This window comes from Ordospora colligata (assembly GCF_000803265.1).
Source record: "Ordospora colligata OC4 chromosome Unknown contig_08, whole genome shotgun sequence".
NCBI classification, from domain to species: domain Eukaryota; kingdom Fungi; phylum Microsporidia; family Ordosporidae; genus Ordospora; species Ordospora colligata.
The window spans coordinates 146,781-162,993 of NW_014575400.1; the positions used below are offsets into that span (position 1 = coordinate 146,781).

The 16,213-nt window shown below is 39.7% G+C and overlaps 15 protein-coding genes across 15 annotated transcripts; 10 read left to right on the forward strand and 5 right to left on the reverse strand.

Moving 5' to 3' along the window:
- Positions 1-175: 175 nt before the first annotated feature.
- On the forward strand, positions 176-1,132 carry M896_081240 (serine/threonine kinase; the record flags this gene model as incomplete). Its single annotated transcript, XM_014707944.1, has 1 exon — positions 176-1,132. One exon carries the CDS (start codon positions 176-178, stop codon positions 1,130-1,132), a length of 957 nt encoding a protein of 318 aa, XP_014563430.1.
- Positions 1,133-1,342: 210 nt separating this feature from the next.
- On the reverse strand, positions 1,343-3,334 carry M896_081250 (glucosamine-fructose-6-phosphate; the record flags this gene model as incomplete). The annotated part of the gene is made up of 1 exon (XM_014707945.1): positions 1,343-3,334. One exon carries the CDS (start codon positions 3,332-3,334, stop codon positions 1,343-1,345), a length of 1,992 nt encoding a protein of 663 aa, XP_014563431.1.
- Positions 3,335-3,467: 133 nt separating this feature from the next.
- Positions 3,468-4,169, forward strand: M896_081260 (uncharacterized protein; the record flags this gene model as incomplete). The annotated part of the gene is made up of 1 exon (XM_014707946.1): positions 3,468-4,169. One exon carries the CDS (start codon positions 3,468-3,470, stop codon positions 4,167-4,169), a length of 702 nt encoding a protein of 233 aa, XP_014563432.1.
- Positions 4,170-4,231: 62 nt separating this feature from the next.
- M896_081270 (Hsp90 ATPase activator) lies at positions 4,232-5,020 on the forward strand (the record flags this gene model as incomplete). Its single annotated transcript, XM_014707947.1, has 1 exon — positions 4,232-5,020. One exon carries the CDS (start codon positions 4,232-4,234, stop codon positions 5,018-5,020), a length of 789 nt encoding a protein of 262 aa, XP_014563433.1.
- Positions 5,021-5,095: 75 nt separating this feature from the next.
- Positions 5,096-5,494, forward strand: M896_081280 (uncharacterized protein; the record flags this gene model as incomplete). Its single annotated transcript, XM_014707948.1, has 1 exon — positions 5,096-5,494. The coding sequence occupies one exon, from the start codon at positions 5,096-5,098 to the stop codon at positions 5,492-5,494; it is 399 nt and encodes a 132-aa protein (XP_014563434.1).
- A 142-nt stretch (positions 5,495-5,636) lies between these two features.
- Positions 5,637-6,644, reverse strand: M896_081290 (uncharacterized protein; the record flags this gene model as incomplete). The annotated part of the gene is made up of 1 exon (XM_014707949.1): positions 5,637-6,644. The coding sequence occupies one exon, from the start codon at positions 6,642-6,644 to the stop codon at positions 5,637-5,639; it is 1,008 nt and encodes a 335-aa protein (XP_014563435.1).
- A 75-nt stretch (positions 6,645-6,719) lies between these two features.
- Positions 6,720-7,571, reverse strand: M896_081300 (subunit beta of translation initiation factor IF-2; the record flags this gene model as incomplete). The annotated part of the gene is made up of 1 exon (XM_014707950.1): positions 6,720-7,571. The coding sequence occupies one exon, from the start codon at positions 7,569-7,571 to the stop codon at positions 6,720-6,722; it is 852 nt and encodes a 283-aa protein (XP_014563436.1).
- Positions 7,572-7,644: 73 nt separating this feature from the next.
- Positions 7,645-9,318, forward strand: M896_081310 (rRNA methylase; the record flags this gene model as incomplete). Its single annotated transcript, XM_014707951.1, has 1 exon — positions 7,645-9,318. The coding sequence occupies one exon, from the start codon at positions 7,645-7,647 to the stop codon at positions 9,316-9,318; it is 1,674 nt and encodes a 557-aa protein (XP_014563437.1).
- Positions 9,319-9,575: 257 nt separating this feature from the next.
- M896_081320 (putative V-type ATP synthase) lies at positions 9,576-10,040 on the reverse strand (the record flags this gene model as incomplete). Its single annotated transcript, XM_014707952.1, has 1 exon — positions 9,576-10,040. One exon carries the CDS (start codon positions 10,038-10,040, stop codon positions 9,576-9,578), a length of 465 nt encoding a protein of 154 aa, XP_014563438.1.
- Positions 10,041-10,141: 101 nt separating this feature from the next.
- On the forward strand, positions 10,142-10,621 carry M896_081330 (uncharacterized protein; the record flags this gene model as incomplete). The annotated part of the gene is made up of 1 exon (XM_014707953.1): positions 10,142-10,621. The coding sequence occupies one exon, from the start codon at positions 10,142-10,144 to the stop codon at positions 10,619-10,621; it is 480 nt and encodes a 159-aa protein (XP_014563439.1).
- Positions 10,622-10,692: 71 nt separating this feature from the next.
- On the forward strand, positions 10,693-11,448 carry M896_081340 (uncharacterized protein; the record flags this gene model as incomplete). The annotated part of the gene is made up of 1 exon (XM_014707954.1): positions 10,693-11,448. One exon carries the CDS (start codon positions 10,693-10,695, stop codon positions 11,446-11,448), a length of 756 nt encoding a protein of 251 aa, XP_014563440.1.
- Positions 11,449-11,616: 168 nt separating this feature from the next.
- Positions 11,617-12,018, reverse strand: M896_081350 (ubiquitin/L40 ribosomal protein fusion; the record flags this gene model as incomplete). The annotated part of the gene is made up of 1 exon (XM_014707955.1): positions 11,617-12,018. One exon carries the CDS (start codon positions 12,016-12,018, stop codon positions 11,617-11,619), a length of 402 nt encoding a protein of 133 aa, XP_014563441.1.
- A 538-nt stretch (positions 12,019-12,556) lies between these two features.
- Positions 12,557-13,108, forward strand: M896_081360 (ribosomal protein L22/L17e; the record flags this gene model as incomplete). The annotated part of the gene is made up of 1 exon (XM_014707956.1): positions 12,557-13,108. One exon carries the CDS (start codon positions 12,557-12,559, stop codon positions 13,106-13,108), a length of 552 nt encoding a protein of 183 aa, XP_014563442.1.
- A 57-nt stretch (positions 13,109-13,165) lies between these two features.
- Positions 13,166-14,065, forward strand: M896_081370 (beta type-1 subunit of proteasome; the record flags this gene model as incomplete). Its single annotated transcript, XM_014707957.1, has 1 exon — positions 13,166-14,065. The coding sequence occupies one exon, from the start codon at positions 13,166-13,168 to the stop codon at positions 14,063-14,065; it is 900 nt and encodes a 299-aa protein (XP_014563443.1).
- A 94-nt stretch (positions 14,066-14,159) lies between these two features.
- Positions 14,160-16,094, forward strand: M896_081380 (uncharacterized protein; the record flags this gene model as incomplete). The annotated part of the gene is made up of 1 exon (XM_014707958.1): positions 14,160-16,094. The coding sequence occupies one exon, from the start codon at positions 14,160-14,162 to the stop codon at positions 16,092-16,094; it is 1,935 nt and encodes a 644-aa protein (XP_014563444.1).
- Positions 16,095-16,213: the final 119 nt, after the last annotated feature.

A 16,213-nucleotide genomic window follows, 5' to 3' on the forward strand; every position in this document is an offset into this window, starting at 1 on the left:
GAAATCTGTGTTTTGTTTTATGTTCGACACATAATGCCTAGTAGAGTGCATGAATCTGAATTAATTTATTTGAATGTAGGATTGATGCATTACCAAATACATGAGTAGCACAATGCTGTCATTTTCTTAGAGATCTCTACACATGCTATTCAAGGGCTAGTTTGCATCTCCCCACATGGCAACATTGTCACAGAGAAAGCTTGCAGAATCAATAAAGCTATTGGAAAGAGAATGGATAAAAATGCACAGGACATCCATCCAATTGAGATGCGGAGAGAAAAAGGAAATGTCATACAGATATGTTGATGTCACGGGTAAAGGATCATTTGGTGTTGTTGTCAAGATAGCCGATGATAACAACAACTTTTTTGCACTGAAGAGAGTCTATCAGGACAGAAGATATCACAACAGAGAGCTCAGCATTCTAATGGATATGGAACATCCAAACATCATAAGCCTTGTGTCGTATTTCTACACGGACAAGTCTCCTTCAGGAATGTATCTGAACATTATCACGGACTTTGTTGACATGAATCTTGAGGAATACATCTCGAGTGCAAAGTGTTTAGATATAAAGAGCATAGGATCAATATATAAGCAGATTTTAGAGGGACTGCGATACCTGCATGGAAAAAGCATCTGCCACAGAGATATCAAACCATCAAATATTCTTATTGGCCATGACGGACTTGTCAAGATATGTGATCTTGGAAGTGCTAAGATGATCAAGAGCGGAGAAAATAACGTGACATATATATGCTCTAGATTCTATAGAGCACCTGAAAACCTGCTTGATTACAAAGAATACGATTTCAAGATGGATGTGTGGTCTGTTGGATGTGTAATGGCCGAGTTTAGGCACCCAGAGCCAATATTCAAAGGAGATACAAGCAGATCAACACTCAAGAAGATCCTTGAGATAGTCAAGGCCAACGAGGAAGAACTAATTGAGCTTGGATGCCAGGATATTATGTTAAATCCCAAGGGATGCATCGGGATCAAAAGATACCTAGAAGATTATTTTGATGATCCAGGGATTCTGGATGTTTTTGAGCGCACATTTGTGTTTTCTCCACACAGAAGATCCTCTGCAGACGAGCTTCTCAAAAGAAAGTTTTTTGAAGCAGTTTAGCTCAAGCAAGGCGTTGTATTTTCCATTCACATTATATGCCTGATGATTCCAGGCAATCAATCAATCACGAATGACGGTGATCATGAATAAAAGCATATGTAATAGTAGTCTCATTACAATATCCATAAAAACAACTATAGAAAACAGGATTGCGAAGATATCACAAATCAGTTTATTTGCGAATCCATTCGATGCATGACATACTTTGGACTATTCAACTGTTACTGACTTTGCCAGGCTTCTAGGAAAGTCTGGATCATATCCCTTTGCTACAGCAAGATGGTACGACAGAAGCTGAAGTGGAATGACAGCCAGCACACCTTGAAGACAGTCAACTGTTTTGGGTATTTTGAGCACTTGATGCACAGAATAGTCATCAGCAACATCCTCAGTGCATATCACCATTGGATTCCCATTTCTTGCACAAATCTGCTCCATTGCATTTCTGGCCTTATCATAGTTCAAATCATTTGCTGCAATGAATATTAACTCAAGTTTGTCATCAACAAGTGCAATTGGACCGTGCTTAAGCTCACCTGCCGCCAAACCTTCTGAGTGAATATATGTGATTTCTTTGATTTTGAGTGCGCCCTCCAGGCATGTTGGATACTGATACCCTCTGCCAAGTACTAGCATACTTGTGCAGTCTTTCATCTTTCCGTTCGCAATAGATCTTACTGATTCATTCAGCATCAATGTTTTGTCTATTTGTGAACTAATGCTCTTAAGGCCTTCAATAATCTCCTTTCTTCTGTTTGTATGCAAAGGATTGCATTCACTGAGTTTTAGTGTGATTAGAACCAATGTAATGTACTGGGAGGTGTAAGCCTTTGTACTAGCAACACCAATCTCAGGACCGGCATTGATATGCACTCCACATGCAGTTTCCCTTGAGATTGTGCTTCCAATTGTATTTGTTATGCCTATACATAATGCATCATTTTTTAAACAATATCTCATTGCCATAGCACTATCTGCAGTCTCTCCACTCTGTGACATAATAAATACCGCATCATTGCTTGTTACAGGCGGCTTTCTGTCAAGAAAGTCAGTTGCCATTTCAACAGTAACAGGCACACCAACCAATTCCTCAAAAAGTGCTCTGCAGGAAAGACATGCATAATAACTAGTTCCGCATGCTATAAAAACAATTCTCTGTGCGCTTCGTATGGCATCGATGTAATCCTTCAGTCCATCCAAAAAAACACTATACCTGTCAAAATCAATTCTACCTGCCATTGTCCTTATAACCGAATCCTTTTGTTCGTTAATTTCTTTTATCATGTAGTGATCATACTCTCCTTTCATTATAGAGCTTAATTCCATATTTATTGTCTTTACTTCTCGTTCCTTTACTGTTGTATCGTGCTCCTTGGCAATCAATCTGTGTATCAGCACATTCCCATTTGATACGTGTGCAATGTCATTATCTTCCAGATAAACAATGTTTCTTGTGTGCTCTATCAATGCAGATGCATCAGATGAAACAAATACTTCCGAAGGCGTTGCTTCTCCTAAACCTGAATTATCATAAGGATCATAAACAACTCTTATAGATTTTGGGATCGAGCCTTGCGCTAGTTTCAATCCAATTAAAACAGGTGATGACTTCCTAACAATAACCATTTCATTTGGAAAGTATGAAGATACAAACACAAACGCAAATGCACCATCGCATTGCTTCGCAACATTCTTAATTACATCAACGAATGAAACACACTTATTATCTTTGCTCATCTGTATGTAAGTGTCCATTGCAAGTTTTGCTGCACATTCTGTATCTGTATTCGACTCAAAAATAAATCCTTTCTTCTCAAGATCCACTCTAATTTCCTTATAGTTTGTTATAATTCCATTGTGGACAACAAGAAAGTGATTGTCTTTATCACTGCTCAGTGGGTGGCTATTTTCAACGGACGGTTGTCCGTGTGTTGCCCACCTTGTGTGTGCAATTCCTGCATATCCTTGCACCTTTCTGCTTAGATTAATATTGCATTGTGTCTGCACTGCTTGAGCAAGGCATTCAACCTTCCCAACTGCCCTGATCCTTACGAGTTGAATGTCAGAGTCGTCAGTGATGCAGATACCAGCCGAATCGTATCCGCGATACTCTATGCGCCTTAATCCATTCACTAAAACATCGATAATTCGTTTCTTGCTCATTTCTGTGGCAAAACCTGCGTATCCAAATATCCCACACATTGTTCTATGCGTCACAAATATTTTTATTTATACAAATGTTTTGATTGACATACATGTGCCTTAGTGCATCAGACCAGGTATTTAACAAACCCATCATACTTGATTTGACTCTTTTTTATTACCAAGCCATTGAATGAGAATTGTAGTGAATGATAAGAAGCTGTTCAAGGCTGCACTGAAGTCTTTGTCGTGCAGGAAGGAAATCACAATTGATGCGATGCATAACAGAATGATTTTATCTTCACATGGATTTTCACATGCACAGTGTAGGTTTTACCTGTCAATTGATACACTTGGATCTGACATTCCATCTGACTTGGATCATCTTGTGTTTACTGTGAATCCTTTTCATCTATTTGAAGGCATTTTACTGCTTGATGAGTATGACATAGTGATTGATGACAGTATGAAACTAACAGACTTGAAAAGTACCATAATGATTCCATTTATTTCGACAGTAGTAAATGAATATGAGGATATGGGATTGCCTGTTACGAAGTGTGTGCTTACACCAAAGATTGCAAGCACACTTGGTATGCTAAGAGGCATAGTTGTTTATGAAGCAATAAATAGCAAGTTACTTGTCAAGAAGAGTACATGTGACGGTGTTGATGAGATTGAGATTTGTAATACTGAGTTTCTAATGAATGGAGACCTGAAGTTCAAATGCAATAATGACTGGACAGATTTTCTTGATGCTTTTGAGGAGCATTCTGAGAGTGTAATGCTGACATTCAGCTCAAGCCTGCTATCAGTTCAGTTTTTACTCAAGAATCACACAGAAGGGTATTTGGAAATTCAAGTTCCTAGATTGATTGTTGATCAAATAATGTAAGCACGTAAAATGGGATCAGCAATAATTTTATAGCACGTTAAAGATGGCAGCCAAATACCCTAATGGACACAAATACTGGAGAATGCAATATTGCAGAAGTTGATATATCTGAATGGGCAGCACAGAAGATAAAAGATGCGCTTGAGGCAAAAGGATATTGTGTTAATGAGATGAGTGTAAATGTCAAGATGCACAGACAAGGCACAACGATCAGAATAGTGTATATAGTGAGTTTTGAATGTGTTAAAGATGGAGTAAGCTGTGGAGTGAAAGGATTCCACAGTATATATGATGGAGCAGAAGGAATAGAGGACTTTGATTGGTTTGCAGAGTTCTTTGCAGAAATGGAAGCAGAAGCTGTACTGAGATATGGAAGTAATGTTGTTGATGAATGTATTGAAAGACAAAGTGAAAATAAGGTATGTCAAAGTATAAATACACCAGAGGCGAAGACCAAAAAGATGATTCATACTACAAGGATAAATTGCGAAGCAGATGAAATTTGTGCGTTTCTATTAGACAAGCAATACATTTGTGTATGGGGTGTCGATGTTAGAGTTGATGATAATAAGGTAGTAATTGGGAATGTGACTATACAGAATCTTAAAGTTGAGAAGCAGCATGATGGAGCAATGTGTGTTACAATGTATTGGAAGTTTGATGGATGGAGCATGTTCTCTGATGTCTCAGTTCATATTGAATCGAAAGATGGGATTAGCAAGGTAAGGGTCAAGCAGGAGCAGGTTCCAATCACAGCAGTCAAGAATGTTGAGACGTGGTGGCGAGAAGCGGCATTTTCACGGATTGCATTGAATTTTGGATTTTCGATTATGCCAGTTGAAGATGAATGAGGATATGCACAAATGCAATAAAATATGGTGTTACAATAATGAATAAAAGGGTTGGATGCATGATTGAATTAAGAAATGGATTGTGGAGATACAGAATATGTGATCAGGTGCTTTGGATGCTCAAGCATTGTGTGCCGCAGGGCAATGAGATCAATGCTTTTGTTGAATACCAAGATCAAGGTTTACTCAGCAAGCAGCTCTACAGAGTGTGTGCAATGTATTAGAGATGTATATATGGCATACATGTGTAAGTGCATTGTGATTGATATCAGTTGCAAATGCTGCCGCATGGTGCTTGGATATTACATTGTCAGGCCATGCATTGAATGCACAGCAGGCATCTGTAGTGGCCGTAGATGGATATTTGATACGAGCTCTGTAAAGCCTTCGGCTAGAAAGCCAGGATATATGATTCAGGCACATGAGCTGCAACACTTTAGCACCGATTACGATCATGAAATCAAAATAAGATGATTAAAATGTTGGAACCAACCTAATTTATTACAGCATACAAGAGCTGTATGCAAATACATTGAATAGTTATCTGGAGATCTGACACTGATCAGCCTAGGAACTGTTTTATGCAACCCTGATGCGTTTAATAAATATGCATTATTCACCATTTCAATCTGATATAATACATCAATGCCATTAGCAATATAATCAACAGCACATTGCCAAGAACTATCATGATGAGAACAACCTCAAACTTCTCTACATTGCTTCTGTTTGTGTTTTCACTCAGAATCTCCAGAATTCCATTTATCACATCGCATCTTCTGTTTAATAGATCTGCTCTATGCTTGATGTCAAGATACCTCTTACATGTCTCATACAACGGAGAAAAAGCCGGATAGTCCCACACAAACTCAGGCTCATCAAGAATGTTTGATCCAAGATTCAGATTAAACCTCAGTCGATGTAGTTTACCAATCATCTTTAGTATCTCTCTTCTGTTCTTACTGACCTTACCTTCACGCTCCATCTCTTCAGGAAACTCTTTGACATCTTCAATTGTGTTGTCAACAAGATTCTCAAAGTAATCAAGCTTCACACTCTGTGCAATTGCAATAGAAACCACCATCTTACTAAAATGATTCTCAGAGTTCAGGTATATTATGTCGTTCATAATAAATGGATTTTCAGTTATTCCATACTTGAATGACTCAACCTCAATGTCTGATGCCTCATATGGATTCTCCTCATGCTTGGACACAAGCTTAACTATCATCGACTCCTGATTTGCATCCATTCCCCAGCAGACCACCACCCCATACTCATAGAAAAAGCAATCTAACCCTTCATCTCCCTCTCCCCCAAAGCTCATTCTTGTGTACAGGCATTCTCCAAAATACATCGAAACCTTACTGCAAAGTGAGTTCTTTTTCAGATACTTGTACAAGTTCTTGAGATCATAGTTATCTGCAGTGCAATATGCAGTCACACAAAACAGATTGGTGTCTGGTGCTACGTTTTCCTCTTTTGGCAGTACGTCTGGCTCAATCTTGAGAGAACATGCTTCCTTCAGTAAACGTAGTTCTATCCTGGCTTGCTTCCTACCTCCGGTGTTTGGCTCCCTATTTATATCTGTGAGATACACCTTTTGCTTGCTATAATCACTCATAACTACAGGGTTAAAAAATGGGTCTTCACATGAAGCCCCTTATGCATAAAACAAATGGATTATTCGGTTTATTAACTATTGGCTAGAAAAATACTCGTTCACCTCCTTCTTGAACGCTGGCGACCGTTTTCTTGTACCTTGTGGCCTTGTGAAATATTTTGAAAGTTCAGTGCGCTTGAACATCCCTTGCGTCTCAAGAATCCTTAAATACTCTTGGATTATCATCTTCTCCCCACTCAGCTCCTCAACAAACTCCTCAATTGATTGAAGAATGGTCTTTGGTGCAACGCATGAGCATAGCGATTGAAAGCTCTTGAGAATGTATTTATCCATCTTTAGAAGCTCTTTAACTGCCTGGCAATCATCAAATCCGTTTATTCTAAGCAGTTCAATTGCATCGGATGATCTGTCGTCTCCTGAACCAATCATGGTTCTAACCTGCTCCTCATAACTATCCTGTTTATCCTCAGTTGCTCCTGAATATATATCGTCATTCACACTGCAGCTTTTGTCAATGTCCTTTAGAATCATCCCACTCAGCTTTGATGTTTTTAATACTGATTGTCTTCCACATGCAAAGCACTCCATCATTAAGCCACTGTTTTCAACATAAAAGGTCTCTGGATTGTTGCAAAGTAGACACACAACAAACGCATCTATGTATGCATATATAAGCTCTTGAACTCTTGATGCGTCATATTTGCCGGTTATTGCATATCTTCCTGCAGTAACATCTGTTCTTGTTGCCAGTTCATAACTCACAAACTTCAAGATATGCATTGGCATCCTATTGAGTGATGCAGCAATCTCATCAAGGTTAGTCACGAATGTCTTTGTGTTTCCTGGCTTTCCCTCATACTTCACGATTGCCCTGGGCATCTTGTATCGGTAGTACGTGTCATTTGCTGTTCTGATTATGTCAATCATAGCATAAATGGGGTTTGCAGAGCAAGTTTGGAAACTGCAATTTGTTCATAAATTTCAATGCAATTTTTTATTGATGGGGAAGAGCAATCAGATTGGAAAGGCAAGACTCGACAAGTATTACAATCTTGCAAAGGAAAAGGGATACAGGGCACGGTCTGCATTCAAGCTGATACAGATGAACAGGAAGTATGGGTTTTTGGAGAATGCGCACATCTTGATTGATCTGTGTGCAGCGCCGGGGTCGTGGTCGCAAGTAGCTGCGCAGGAGATGCCGCTGCGCAAGAAGATTGTTGCAATAGATATTGAGCCAATAAAGTTTATTGGAGATGTTGAGACTGTGGTTGCAGACATAACAGGTGAGCATTGCAGGTCTGAATTAAAGAGGATTCTTGGGAATCACAAGGCAGACGTGATTCTGAACGATGGGGCGCCAAATGTGGGCACGTCGTGGGAGAACGATGCATTCAATCAGAATCTGCTTGTATTGCATTCTATAAAGCTAGCAAGCGAGTTTTTGAAGAAGGACGGTGTGTTTGTAACTAAGATCTTCCGTTCTCAAGACTACTTTTCTTTATTAGATGTGATGTCTCGACTGTTCAATGTTGTTGAGACATCGAAGCCTCTGAGTTCAAGATTGCAGAGTGCAGAGATATTTCTGGTATGTATGGGGTTTGTTGGAGAAGAAGGAGTTGAATCTGGAATGCTTGAGCCGTCTGCAGTGTTCAAGGAAGAGAAGGAAGCTGGAGGATATGAAGATTTTAACTTCTATAAGAAGCTGAAGCTTACGGATTTTCTGATGGAAGACGATCCGCAGATACTATCTGGGATGTTTCTGAAGTATTCTGAGATTGTGATTGATGTGAGCAAGGAAACTGCGGATAAGATCCTAGAGCCTGAGATGATTGAATTATTTAAGGATCTGAAGGTGCTTGGCAGGGGAGATGTACGAACAATAATGAAGAAAAGAAAGAACATATTGAAGATGGTAAGAGAGGGAAATATTGAAATTGAGGAACTAAACTTTTTAAAAGTAGAGAATGAAGAAGAGTCTGAGGAGGAGTTTGAAGAGAAGCAGAAGAGTGTTGAAGAGAAGATCGAGGAGATCCGTGCAGAGATGGATAAGAGGGCAAGGGCTGAAGATAGGAAAAGAAAGCAGGTTTATATAGAAGACAAGATGTGTTTTTTGAACGATAATGTTTTTGAGAAGCTTAGGATGATAAAGGAAAATACGGAGATGAAGGAAGAAGAGAATGATGTTGGGCAAAGCAGAGATATAGAAGTTAGCAGCTGTTCAGATAGTCTTGATCTTGATGAGGAGGAGATGATGTGTGTTGCAAGACTAAAGGAGAATCCGGATGCATTTATTGAGGACACGATTGACAGAAACATCCGTGACCCAAATGAAAAGTTGCCAAATTATTTACGCGAGGATCAGGCGATGTTCTATTCAAGACGGTCTAAAGCAGATGAAACTCGAATGACGAAGAAGGAGAAAGAGGCACTGATGAGGCGAAGAACACGTGCTGAAAGGCGAGCAGAGATATTCATGAAGGATCTTATTGTTGATGATTCAGAGGAGGAGGGAAAGATAGCAAAGAAGGTATATCGATCGTCATTCAAGAAGACCAAAGCGAAGCCGAGGATTGTATTTTCGAAGAAGAAGGGATGCGGAATACCGAGAGGAAAGGGAAGGCTTGTGATGCTAGACAAGCGAATGAAGAAGGACAAACGAGTCAAGAAGGCATAAGAGACTTTTGTGAATGACTGTTAGGAGTCCATGGGAAAGCATACAGCTATAATATACATCGATAGGTATGCGCTATTATATGCTTGAAAAATTGATTGGATAATGAATTGCAATAGTAAGTAAAATTATTCAATCTCTTTACATAATGCAAAATAATTATATTGATAGTTAGATGACTTATTCGATCTCTTTACATAATAGCAATTGAATAATAGCTGAATAAAGCCATTTAAGAATTCTTGTTTATTTCTGAAACATTATGCCTTGCCTATGTTTGATGACATTGCCATTGCGCATACCAACCCAAGAAGGCCTGTCAACTCGCCAAAAATAAAGACAAGGAAGAATGTCGTAAGGAACTTTGGCTGCAACGCTCTAACAACACATGCGTACTTTGCAGAGTGTCCTATTGAGTAAGCAGCTGCGCCCGAGGATACTCCATTGATTATACAGGCACTCAAAACAAGCAATCCGTCGCTAAGTGTTTCTACGTGTTTATCATAGACCATGAAATAAAGGATTACCGAGTACATTGTTGGCGCAGTGATGAAGATGATTGGGATCAGTGAATATGTGGTGTTAACAGAATGCTCTGCAGCCTTACATATACCCTCCGTTCCGGAGATAAATCCCAATCCGCTTCCTATTGCAGAGATAGACACCATCAGTCCTGGCCCTATCTTTGAGATAATTAGGCTTAGTGTTTTTTCGTCTAGCTCCATGGCGTCCCTGTTTTATTTTGATAAATATTTTTGTAAACAAGTTTCTGAATGAAACACAATATGTTTTTACAATGCTCTAGATCATTACATGGGGATGCCCTATGAACAAAGGAATGCCTTCGAAGGTATCTCTTGTGAAGGCAGTTGATGGACAGATGGAGCCTGAAAACCAGTCAGATAATTGGTGTCGCCACTTTGGAACAAAGACTAAAGGAAGACTTGTTCTGAATGCGCATGAAGTGGAGTACTTGAATGGCAATAATGAATCTAATTGTTGTATTATGACGAAGGCTTACTTCTTCATTAAGAGCAATTGTTGCAATCTTCTTCTTGATTTGAACGGCGACTTTATGCTGTATAAAAAGCACAAGAACTTCAACCGAAAAAAGGACAAACCTATGTGTTCTATGAAATTTGTTGGCAGTGATGATGCAGCAAGAGATGCTATTGGATGTATTGGAGGAATATTGAGCAAAGAAAGCCTTGGATTTTGTGTGCTATCTGAGTCTCAATTTACGTTTTTGAAGGTGACGAAGATGGAGTGTTTAGATATGAAAACACCATTAAAGTTAAAGAAGTAGGCTTTACGGATTGCTGATGAATGCCAGTGTTGTGGTCAAAGGCTGTATGAGTGATTTGGATATTTCAATGCATGCCCCTGATGAGCAGCAAAACGGGTGAACAGGAGCATTTGACGAAGACAATCATAGTTACAGGGTTTACGGATGAGGCTCAACATGAAGAGGTCAGAGACAGACTTGAAGAGATGTTTGATGTGAAGGAGTGCTATACGATCCAAAATGATTATCGGGTGCTTTGTGTTCTGTTTTATGATGAGAGGAAGGCCAGAGAAGCGTTTGAGCATGTGAAAGAACACGAAAGACTGTCAGCAAGCCATATCATAAGCAAATATGAGATTCCAAGGGAGATAGACAAGTGTGACGAGTCTAAGAATCAGAGCACGTTAGTTTTTACATTTAAAAATTCGAATGCATCTGTGGATGACAAAGAGTTTTCTGAGCAGATTGAGAAGTTTGGTGAAGTGAAGGAGATCAGATATGTCAAGACTCACCAACGATGTGTTGAATTCTATGACTCGAGGAGTGCTAGTGCAGCATTTCACGGGATGAACGAGCTGAGCTTTATGGATGGAGTTATACAGGCAAAGTGGGTGTGGGACCTCTCGACAAAGACAAGATGGGAGTTGATTAGGCTAACAGATAGTATTTTGAAGGAGTGCAAACTAGAGATGAAAGCACCACCAAAACGAGATGTAGAAGAGATACGGGACGATGTAAAGAAGAGAAGAGTGCCCGAAGGGCGCCAAAGAAACATCTTTCTTCATAGATTCGACATGTTTCTACTATCTCACATTGACGAGATTAATGAGGAGTACATTAATAATTAAACCTAAGTTATATTATATGTTATATAAACTGGTTTGCTATCTATGCCCAGTAAGTAAGTTTGCTGTTGTTGTATGTCTTAGTATAAACAGAATATCCATGTCTACACAAGGATAGTTTGTGAATAGCTCAGTGGTAATTTTATGAAATGAAGATTTAATTATTAGTTCTTATTTCTTAGAGGTGGTGTTTTTTGCATCCTTTTTGCACCTAAGATCTGAACATTGGCATTTTCTGCATATCGATGCTTTGATTGCGCACCTTGCATAACATCCACGACAGATCATTTTGCTTGTTACTCTTTGATGTAGTGCAAGAGCCTTGTCGTTTTCAGACATGTTTCCTCCTCCACCAAGTACTTTCGGAGATGCTTGAACAATGTCAAGATTCTGTATTCCACACGCAGCGATTGTTTTGAAGCCTTCAAGTACATTTGTGTTGTGTAGCAGTGTAATCGCATCTGAGTTTATTCCAAATATACTACACACTGATTTCCTCAGCAACGATATGGACGAAAGTGCCTCTACCTGGAGAAATGATGTTTCTCCACCGAACCTCAATCCGATCTGCATTGTTAAAGGGTAAAAATTTTAGGATGTATATCTATGAACACAATTGGTTTGAAAGCAAGCATATTTGCATGAATAGCAGTAAGCATGTATTGATACTTTGTTTGATAATGTATCTTATTGATGATGCGATTATGCTAACAAGATTTATTGAAATATCTTGTGATATTCCCATAGCATCCTACACATAGGACAAACCTTTCTCTGCTGTAGCCAAAGTGAAAGACAATGTGTATGGAACGTGTGATTACACTTTCCTATGCATGGTTTGCAGTCTATTGGGTGTTTACACTTGGAACACACCTGATCGAATCCTTGTTGGCATATTCCGCAGATATCATCATCGATGTTCCATTTCCATGTGTATACGGGATAAACCTTCTTAATCTTGATGTCGATTGTGCTCATTGCACAGGATGGGCTTGGGCTGTTAGATTGTGAATCCAGCTATTTTGAATGAAATGTGATGCAGGCTGTAAATTTGTATGGACTGAATAAAATTTTGCAATTCACACATATGGGAGAAAAAAGTATCCCTGGAATGGTGATGAAGTATAGTTATGAGATAAACGATCCGTCGAAGGCAGTGAAGGCAAGGATTGACAATGCAAAGGTGAGTTTCAAGAACACACGGGAAGCGTCTGGGACGCTACGTAAGCGCAAGGTGGTCGATGCGATTCAGTATCTGAAGAATGTGATTGCAAAGACGGAGTGTGTTCCATTCTGTAGGTATAGCCGAGGATGTGGGAGGACTGCACAGGCAAGGAAGTTTAGTGTGCCTGACAGAGAAGTTACCAAGCCCAATGGGGAGAAGGCAATTAAAAGAGGATATGTGCAGGTGAAAGGCAGATGGCCGAAAAAGTCAGCGGAGTTTCTGATCAATCTTCTTGAGAATCTGAAGGAGAATGCAGTATCGAAAGGACTGGAAGTTGAGGAGCTTGTGATAACGCATGTGCAGGTGAATAAGGCGCCTAAGATCTATGGAAGGACTTTCAGAGCACATGGAAGAGTGAATCCGTTCAACAAGAGTCCGTGCCATATCCAGATGGTTGCGGAGGTGATAGGAAATAATGATGTGAGCATTGAAGCCTGAGATTAAAGCATTCTTTTTATTTTGTGAATGATATTGTTTTGGAAAGGCCCTTGTAATATGAGAATGAGGTTGAATGAATTGCGAATGAACAGAAGATTGAACAAGGAAGTGGATTGTGAGTTGATCAAGATGTATGGTGGACAAGAGAGTGAAAGTTGTTTTGACGGAGTAGATTCTGAGATGCAATTATGTGGAGAGATGATGAAGAAGACCTGGAACGAAGGATTGTTTGTTGATGGAGAAGATGGAGATATGCGTATTAGACAGAAACAAGTGATGGACATGAGTGAAGATACCAATATGAGGATGAAGAAGGAGGATGAAGAAAGATTTAATCCGTATGACGATAATTCAGGAACAACAGTATGTTTGAAGCAAGAAGGATTTATTGTTATTTCGGCAGACACAAGGCACTCTTCAAGCATGGGCATAAACTCACGTGAGATGTCGAAGATATACCGGCTTGGTGATTTTTTTCTGACAGCAACTGGATTTTATGCAGATGGGCATGAAGTGTATGTGAAGATGATGTATGAGATCAAGAAGTACGAGGGGGATGGTCGAATGAGTATACACAGTGCAGCGAATATGCTCTCGAAGATTCTGTACTCAAAGAGGTTTTTCCCATACTATGCGTTTTGTACGCTGAGTGGATTTGAAGGTAGAAAGCCATATGTATATGGATATGATCCATTGGGATCGTTTGGATCTGTGACTTGTATTTGCAATGGAAGTGGAAAGCCTATGATACAGCCGCTTCTTGATTCGTTTATTGACAAGAAGAACTGGTACGGTGCAAGCAGCACGAATGTGAGTGAGGAGGATTGTGTAAGGCTTGTTGCAAAGGCATTTAATGCAGCAGCCGAGAGGGATGTGAAGACGAAGGACGGATTGGAAGTGTATGTTTTGAGGGATGGGAGTGTTGAAAGAAGGATGATTGCGTTGAGAAGAGATTAAATTCTGTTTGGTTTATGCGGATGGATTGTTTTTTATGGATTGGGATGCATGAATTTATTTGAAACATAAGTAATGATAAGTGAATCCCCAATTAATGAGTTTTTTGATTTTTATGTTTATGCTGTTTGTGTATTCTGAGAGTCTTGGAATCAGATATGATGATATTATCAGTAAGTGGGTAACTTATGAAAGGAGGAGGATGGCAGACAAGACATTTGATCCAGTGCAGGCGATGTTTGTGATTGAGGATGGAATGCCGTGTACTGCATTAGTAATGGGTAGGAATGCTATTTCTAGTGCAGTTGAGATGTTTGAAGATGGATTTGAAGGGATACCCAGCGGGGGGAATATTGAGAATGCTTCTGAAGGAAGATACAGGGTCAAAGGATATGAAACGGAGATTGATGTGAAGGGAATGAATTATCTGTGCCTGAAGACAGGGATTGATGCTTTTAGGCACGTCAAGTTAGAGAGTGTGGACAAGGTTGGGATTGCATACAGGACATATTTTGGAGCGGAGCAGGCCATGGAGCTTGGAGAGAGTTTGGCTGATGTGGTGGATATGGAAGAGGTGTATGTGGTGCCTGAAGCTCTTTGTGGACTTGTATCCAAAGTTGGACACATAGATGGAGAAGCTGAATTTTTGTGTTTGGTGATATCTATGAGTGGAAGCAAGGGAATGCTTTCGTTGTATGATGTTGAGATAAGAGAGAGGAAAAGGAAATTTAAGAACCGAGCTCATGTTGAATGCCCGATGGTAAGTGACAGGACGATACAACGGATGATTTATGAAGAGATAGAAGCTGAGCTTAGGAGGGATATACAAAGCAAGGAAGATGTGAGCGATGAGAAGAAGGATGTGACGTTTTACCCGCGAACTGGAGAAGGGCAATTGTATGATTTGAAGGTTGATATGAAACCTGTGTACAAGGAGGTCAGTAAAGGATTGAGGTACAAGGAGATAGTTGAAAACATTAAGATAATTGAAGGAGTACCGATAGTTGATGAGGAGGAGAATGTAAGGTATGTGGTTGAGGCGCCTGTGTTTAACACTGGGAACATACAGAAGATGATAATGAAAGCAGTTGAAGAAGATCGGAAGAAAATAGAAAATACGGTTGAGAAAGTTTATGCGATGATTGATGCAGAGAGAAAAGATGGAAAGCAGATTTCTGTGATAATGCGATCTGAGTTTAGCGAGAATCCTGTTTTTGACGAAGTGTTCAAGATGTTTGGAAAGAGAGAGCATGTAAAAGCGGAAGATATTGAGCAGGGAGCGGCAAGGGTGTTAAGGAGCCAATGCGAGGTTGAGGATGAGAAGTATCTGCGTGTTTTGAGAAAAGAGAGTCAAGGAAAGAGATACTTGGATGAGGTGAAGCTACGCAAGGATGTAGATGCAATAAGAGCAGAAGTGGAGAACGATGGAATTGAGAAGATGTTTGGAGGAGCCGAGATTAATGAAGAGGATAAGTTTTTTATGAGGATTGGCGAAATGAATAGCTGTGAGGAGCTGGAGAGGGTGAGGAGTAGATGGAATGAGCTGAAGAGAATGGAGAGTGAAAGGCAGAGGGAACTTGTAAGCAGGATTAGTAATTTGGAGAGTTTGAGGAAGGCAATACAGGAAGGAAAGAAGAAGCAAAAGGAGGTGAGTGAGCCATGGAAGGAACAGATTAGAGGATATGTTGAGAAAGCAGATTTGGCGTATAAACAGATGAGTAAAGACATGAAGTCGAGGAGTGTAGATATTGAGGATGCAGAGCTTGAGCTAGTAGTCAAGGTGAAGATGGCGACTGGTGAATATGACGAAAAGATCAGAAAGGAGAAAGAAGCCAAAGAAGCACAACAGAAGAGTGCTAAGGAAGTCAAAGAAGGGGATGTGAGGGATAATATTGATGAAGAAAAGGGAACCACAAGTGGAGATGATGAAAGAAATAAAGATGAGCATGGAGTAGGAGAAAATAAGAGCGATGGAGGAAGTAATTGTAGTGGAAAGGAAGGAGTCTCGGATGAAGAAAAACAAGAGTTATAATCAATGAGAGATATAAGGCAAAAGAGTTATAATCAATGAAAGGTAAGAACAAGAGTTATAGGAGATGAGAGTTATAAAGTGAATGGAATTTATTAAAGACGATTGTTTTATTGTATTTA